The sequence below is a fragment of the Andrographis paniculata genome, unplaced genomic scaffold (genome assembly GCF_009805555.1).
Source record: "Andrographis paniculata isolate CXL003 unplaced genomic scaffold, ASM980555v1 Contig60END, whole genome shotgun sequence".
Classification (NCBI taxonomy): domain Eukaryota; kingdom Viridiplantae; phylum Streptophyta; class Magnoliopsida; order Lamiales; family Acanthaceae; genus Andrographis; species Andrographis paniculata.
The window spans coordinates 4,626,523-4,634,046 of record NW_026137596.1 but is presented as its reverse complement, the minus strand read 5'-3'; the positions used below and the strand labels follow the sequence as shown (position 1 = coordinate 4,634,046).

Genomic DNA, 7,524 nt, shown 5'->3' with positions numbered 1-7,524 from the left:
AAATATATGCTATTTGTAATAAAAATATATGTTGCTAGTTCATAATTATAACATGGGCTATACGAGAGTATGTCATGTATTAAAATCATACTGTATTGTGTGAGACTATATCATGTGTTGTAGTAGCACACGGTATATTATTCAGCACAGTGCTGAATTTTACATTTAGTACTGTAGCCGCCACGCCACCTTACATATAAATTTAAACTTCCTAAGAGCATCTCCAACCCAGCGCCATTAATGTCTTCTTTGGCATTGGTTTCTGACGCTAAATCTTGAGCCACTTTTTGGCGTTGCTTTATTTATTTATTTTTTAAATTATAAATTTGACTTTTAAATTTAATTTTTATTTTTTAAAATTTTATTTTAAATTATAAAAACAAAAAACTATTTAAAATAATAGAAAAAATTGAATATTTAAAGAATAATAGTAAAAAATAGAATTATGATTAAAATAAAATTATTATATATTTGGAATTAAAACTGGATAAATAGAATTGACGGGTTGAAGATGGTCTAATATTGGCACAACACAAGTGTGAAATATTTGTGGCTGCTTTTTCATTCATTTTAAAAGCTAAGAGATGAAAAAGAAGCCATACATGGACATGTTACATGGTACATTCTTGTTGCCCAAATGCACTCACATACATACATACATAACATACACACAACACATGCTTCATAAACACACAGCAGCTTGAAAATAACAATAACAACTTGAGAAAATGGTGTGAGCCAGCCAATGTCTGTTTGTTTGTGTTTCATAATCTTCTTCTTTGGTCTTATTAATTACTCCATTAATTGTTGAATGAGGATTCCTCATGAAGACTTGAATGGAATAGCCCTGATCACAACCTGGTGGTACAGTGCTGCCAGTGCTGCTCCAATGAATGGCCCAACCCAGAATATCCACTGCGTTTCAAATTATTACCACCAAACAAACAAACCCTTATTATCATTTTTAATTAATTAATTAATTAATTAATTAATTAACTAATTAATGTAGTAATTCTTACGTGATCATGCCAGGCGTGGCTCTTGTTGTAGATAATAGCCGCCCCGAGGCTACGGGCCGGGTTTATACCCGTACCCGTTATCGGAATCGTCGCCAAATGCACCAGGAACACCGCGAACCCGATCGGCAAAGGCGCCAATATCTGATTATATATATATATTAATCACTAATATAAATATAAGACTAAATTCCGTAAAATTCATCAATAATTTTATAAAATTGTACAAAATCTTCGTTCTTTCAAAATTGTGTCAAAATCCCCTCAGCCATTCTTCTTATTTATCAGTTTTTGTTATATACGCTTCCTACCGCGAATGAATTTCAGAATATTCATTTCTAAATTTTCAAAGTTATAAATACATTCATTTACTCCCACGACTCTAAGGATTTCATTTATTTTTGTGTCGTTGTACTTAAAATTAAAAATATTTTTATATTTATATAATTTTTTCACAAATGTTAGTGGTATTATAAGACACTACTATAATACTATAAGTATTTTTGTCATTTTTAAAGAATCGTAAAAAAAAAAATACTTTTAAAATTAGATAAAAAAAATAATTATGTTTTTATTATGTAAGTTAAATAATAAGAATAATCAGTATATTTGTAATTTTAGAGTTTAAAAGTGAAAATTCTAAAACTGAGCATATTCTAATATTAGGGTTTAGAATTTATGAAATAAAAAAAAAAAAATAAAATGATGTAATTTCGTAAAATCAAATGGGCAATTTAGCCTAAATATACTTAATTAATCAACGTCTACGGACTCACCGGCACGTGCGAGTCGCGTGCGCTCCGCTTGGCGTCGGTGGCGGAGAAGACGGTGTAGACGAGCACGAAAGTTCCGACGATCTCGGCCCCCAGGCCGTCCCCCTTGGTGTAGCCGTGCGCCACCGAGTTGGCCCCCCCACCGTTGCTCATATACAGCGTCTTCCCGAACCCCTTCACGACGCCGGCGCCGCAGATGGCGCCGAGACACTGCATCACCATGTAGAACACCGCCCGCGTCAGCGACAGCTTGCGGGCCAGGAAGAGGCCGAAGGTCACCGCCGGGTTGATGTGGCCGCCGGAGATGCCGGCGGTGCAGTAGACGAGGGCGAAGATCATGCCGCCGAAGGCCCAGGCGATGCCCTGGATGCCGACGGTGGAGCATTTGGAGTCCGACTTGCTGACGCCGATCACTGTCAGGACGGTGACGTAGAGGAAGAGGAAGGTGGCGACGAACTCGGCGATTCCGGCGCGGTAGAAGGACCAGGACGCCAGCTCCTCCGCCTCGAAGAGCGGCGCCGGCGGCGGCTCTTTGTAGTCCTTGTCCTGAGTCTGCGCCGCCGTGCCGATCGGCTGCCGCTCGGTGAACCGGTTGGCGCCGACTCGCACGTCCTCCTCTTTGTTCTCCATTGTTTGATTTGGTTACAGGTTGGAAGCAGAGCAACAATGGCGGATTTGGGGGATTGAAGATGGATGGATAATCGAGTATTGGATTGATTGGAGGTGTGGCTGGTTGGGTGCAATTTATAATTGCAGAGATTGGTTATTGATGACGTGTAATGGGGGGGGAGGGGGGTGGGGGTGGGTGAGGGAATGATTGGAGATGGGTGAAAACGACGTCGTTTTGGTCGGCGCAATATAGGCCACGAATAGAATGGACTGACAAACAATGGAGTGGCGACCGCCGCCCAACCGCACTCTACAGCATACATGCCTGACTTTTTTAAAAAATTTGCTTCTTTGTTTGTTTGTTCTTTTCAATTTAATTATATGCGTATTTTTTAGAGTTTGGATTTTAAGTTGAAATTTAAACAGTAAAAATTTTAAATTAAAATAGTTATATGATATTGATATGATATTTTAAATGTAAAAATAATTTTTAGTATAATATAAAAATTAAAAAATAGGAGTTTTATTTGATATTTTTGGGAAAAAAAAATAGGTGAGTAGTGAATTTGGGAGAAACAAACACACTCTTACTCCCACATAATTTGTTCTTTAATTTTTCTGAAAATATAATTATACACTTTAATATTATTTTAAATTTTTTTTAATCTTAATTAAATTATTTAGTTATCTTAAATTTAATTTATAATTATTTTAACTATATAATAATTATTTTACTAATACACTCTTTAATTATTTACTAATTACATCAGTATCTACAATAACACGCTCAAATTATAGAGGAAATTAAGATTAAGATAACTAATTAGTTTAATTAAAATTAAAAAATTAAATTAAAAAATTTAAAATAAAATTAAGATGTATAATTATTTTCCAAAAAATGAAAGTGACTTGAGACATGGACGAATAGAAACGGCAACATGGACATGATAAGTGAGACGGAATGAGTAGTTTTTTTAGTAAAATAATTTGTTAAAAATTTATGTTTTTTTGTAAATAAAATTTTTAAAAATTAATTCAAATTTAATATTAAAATAATGTATAAATAATAAAAATTTAAGATTTGGAATATAAAAGAAACACATTATTCACCGCTGCATAATAACAAAAGTCAAGATAAAAATAGGCATGAGAAAAACAAGAGGATAGTCTGTCCTGATTCCCTCTATCCTTCTGTCCCCTTCGATAAAGGATTGACACGTTGTGAGGGCTAATTTTACTTTTTATTACAATATTATTTTATTTGCAAATGATTTGAAATATTAGATTCTATTTATACAGCATAATTTCATTATTTTGACACTATTTATTTTTAAAAAATATCACATTAAATATATTTTTTCTCTCACAAAACTATCAAATTAAATACTTATTTTTTATTATTTCTAAGCTTCTAAATTTCCAAAAACCTCCGAATATTCCTATCTAGACAAACGTTCCATTTGGACATCAAAAATCCATCAAGAGTACACTTGGCAAAAAAAAAAACACACACACTATACTCCATAAATGCGGTTTATTGATTCCATGACTAATCATAATCATGCGGGCATTATTTAGATACAAAATTTTGAGCATTTTATTTTATATTTTTTTAAAAAAATAATTGTAATCGAAAATAGGACTTAATACTTGTAGTTTACAATTAATCGAACACATACGAAACAAGAAACATCGAATCTTTTATATACTTTCAAAATCGAAGGAGTTCGGACTCAGTTATCCAAAGTTCCAAACCGGTTCGACCCAATTGAGTTCACGACCCAAACCATATCGACATCCACGGTAACGCACAATCAGCGCGAAACTAACCCCAATCAAAAGAAATCTCAAGATTCTAAACCTAAATCATCACGTACAACCAAATAACACAACAAACAGTACATAAAAGGCAGAATCGATAAATCAAACTGAAGAACAGCCTTAGAACAGGCTGAATCACAACCACGGGGGACGAATCTCAAACTTCCATGGCCAATCTCGCCGGAAAGACAGAAGCACATATTGATCGCAATGCGTCAGGGATATTAGGGCTTCAGAGAGTATCGCGGGGTGAAGGATGAGAGAATGAATCACGCTATCAACCGAATCGGGGAAACAATCATTTATATGAACTCCAAACCGGTTCGGGGCAGTCCAGGGCGGTTCAGGCCAAACGAACCCATCATCCAATTCATCACTCAATTGGGTCGAATCGCGGGCACAGGATCCGGGTTTCGATAGGTTGGATCGATCGAAGTGTAATATGCACAAAACATCACAATGATATTTGAATTAATATTTTGTGAAAAAATAAATGTAAATAATAACATGATATTTTTAAAAAAATAAATAATACTCATTCCGTCTCAAACATCGTGCAACATTTGTGTTTGATACGAGAATTTAAATAGGGAGTACTAAGTATGATAATTTGAGATAATTTAAATACTAAGTGATGTGATTGGAGAGACGAATGATTATTTGGTTTTTTTTATTTGAATGATGTGATAGGATAAAATGAAATGTATATTAATATATATATATATAAATATTATTAATTATTTATAAATTTAAAAATATTACAGTTTGAAAAACAAAAAAAATAAATATTGATAAGTGAATATTTAACATTATTTATTTTGCTTTCAAATTTGATAATCAAAAGTGTCCAGCGTGAACATCAAGCCACGTTCAATTACTACAAGTAACAAGTGATTTTGACTGACGGTTTTTCTTTAGACAATTTTTATTTTTTTTAAAGCATAGTTTTATTATTATTTTTTTAATCTTTCTTTAGACAATTTTCATTTTTTTAAAAGCATAGTTTTATTATTATTTTTTTAATCTTGTAATATAGTAATCAATTACAATCATATAGAGTAGAGTTTGTTTGTTCAATAATTTTTTTTACACGAATTTAAATATTTATAATATATATTCCCTTCCCTCTTTTTTAAGTAAGTATTCGCTTTGCTTCTTTTGCGGAGTTTAAGGTATATTAGTATTATATTGATATGTAATAGAAATAAAGTATAAATAATTAAAATAATCTTATTAGTATTGTGTGATATAAAAATAATGATATTTGTAAGAATATTTGTAACGTTAAGTAGATCGTACAATTACTAATAAAAATAAAATTGATATTTGATTCGAACAAAAATAAAAAAATAAAAATTTTATAATAGGATGAAGAAAGTATTATATTCTTTCACAAAAAGTTAATATTTAATACAAAATTTTATTTTTTATGTTATCCATACAATTCATTATATTTCATATATATAAAAAAACATAAAAATACTTCAACTAAAACACTAAGAACAAACCCATACTTTTTCGGTCCCAAATCAATTGGGATGTAAATTTTCTAATTTTTGTGACACCCAATTTAAAGAATATTAATATATTATTGTTATTAATATAAAATATTAATCCAATTAAACATCTAAAAGATAACAGAAAAAAAAAAAAAAAAAGATAACTCAAATGAAATATATGTGTTTTTGTTACATATTATTATTATTACAAATTTGTAGTATTAAAATGATTGTAGTAATATAAATAGGTATTCTATGTAATTTTTTAAATAAAAAATATTTTTGTATTAAGTATTAAATAACAACATAATACTAGTACATATTATGATATTAAGAGATAGAAAAATATTATAAATAAATAGTAAAAATTATATTGAAACACACCCAAGCAAATTAAAATTTGTTTAGATGAGTTTTTTATTTTTTACTTGAATTTTAGAGGTCATTTTGTAATTGAGTAATTTTATTATTATTATTATTATTATTATTATTATTTAAAAATAATAACAAAACTACCCATTTACTTAATATTTTAGTATTATTAAATTCAACTTAGAGTGTTTTTTTATTTGTTCGTAATTTTCAATACTTAGGGGTTTGTTTCTTTACCTAAGTTTTTACTATCTAAATTTTGCATTTTTTCAAAAATATATATATATATATTTTTATCTCACAAAATATTTTATCATATATTATTTTACATTTTAATAAATTATTTTGTATTGAATTATTGAATTTTTTATGAATGAATAATATATATATATATGTAAATATTGTGTTAATGTCTGTAAATTGTATATTTTTTAAATTATTTTATAATATTAATGGATAATTGTTTCACCAAAAAATATAAAGTAAACAAATCTAATTTGTATGTATGTTCTATTATTTTTTAATATTGTATTAAAATGAATATTAATTGGCATATTTTTCATTTTTGTCTATAATACACTTAACAAATATAAATCAATTTGATTAACTATATAATATATAATATTATACATCATGTATGATCTACTTAAATAATTTTATTTCTATCCATTTTCAAAAAAATAAATATTATTATTTACATTTAAAATTCCACATCATTTATAAAATCAGTTTACGTTAATTATAAATAAACAAACATATTTTTTATTTATTTAATAAAATTCTTCAAACCAAAAAACAAAACAAACACGTTCTTATTCTCTATAAAATGATATACATATTGCATATATATTTTTATTATGATATAATATTTAAAATATTTAAATATATATTCTAATTTTTTAATTATATATATTAAATTTATTTTAAAATCATCAATATAATTAATTACATAAAAAAATAATAATATTATCATAATTTACTATTATTAACTAATTAAATATTATTTTCTAAAAAGATTTAAAAGAAAAAATAACTAGTATTCGAATGACGAATTGTTTAACAAATTAATTATTAATACAAAATTTTAAGGCTACAGTTACTTATATTACTGACAATAAGTGACATTATAGTAGACAATACATAATATTATAATAGATAATACATTATTTATATTAATATAATAATATTGCAATTAATTTCAACATATTATATATGTTCATACCATACATATTTAAATACGACAAAACAATATATATATATATTCACATAATACAATATATATTATATTATTTGAATGTATATGATTATGGTTTTATATACTCCTTTCGTCCCACCTAAATTGAACCTTTTGATTAGGGACACGGTATTTGAGGTAATAATATTTAATTAGTTAATAATAATTAGTTATGATATTATCGTATTATTTTTTTTGTA

At 28.3% G+C, this 7,524-nt stretch overlaps 1 protein-coding gene across 1 annotated transcript; it reads right to left on the bottom strand.

Moving 5' to 3' along the window:
- Positions 1–537: 537 nt before the first annotated feature.
- LOC127259741 (aquaporin PIP1-2) lies at positions 538–2,526 on the bottom strand. The gene is made up of 3 exons (XM_051287312.1): positions 1,793–2,526; positions 1,020–1,160; positions 538–915 (listed from the first exon to the last, which is right to left on the bottom strand). Exons 1-3 carry the CDS (start codon positions 2,417–2,419, stop codon positions 823–825), a joined length of 861 nt encoding a protein of 286 aa, XP_051143269.1. The 5' UTR covers positions 2,420–2,526; the 3' UTR covers positions 538–822.
- Positions 2,527–7,524: the final 4,998 nt, after the last annotated feature.

What these genes read in the sequence shown, in the direction of transcription:
- LOC127259741 (XM_051287312.1), bottom strand. Translation starts at nt 2,419, where the DNA reads ATGGAGAACAAAGAGGAGGACGTGCGAGTCGGCGCCAACCGGTTCACC. An exon ending in CACGCGACTCGCACGTGCCG is followed by an intron (nt 1,161 to 1,792) that starts GTGAGTCCGTAG and finishes ATATATAATCAG; the next exon opens with ATATTGGCGCCTTTGCCGAT. An exon ending in GCCACGCCTGGCATGATCAC is followed by an intron (nt 916 to 1,019) that starts GTAAGAATTACT and finishes TTTGAAACGCAG; the next exon opens with TGGATATTCTGGGTTGGGCC.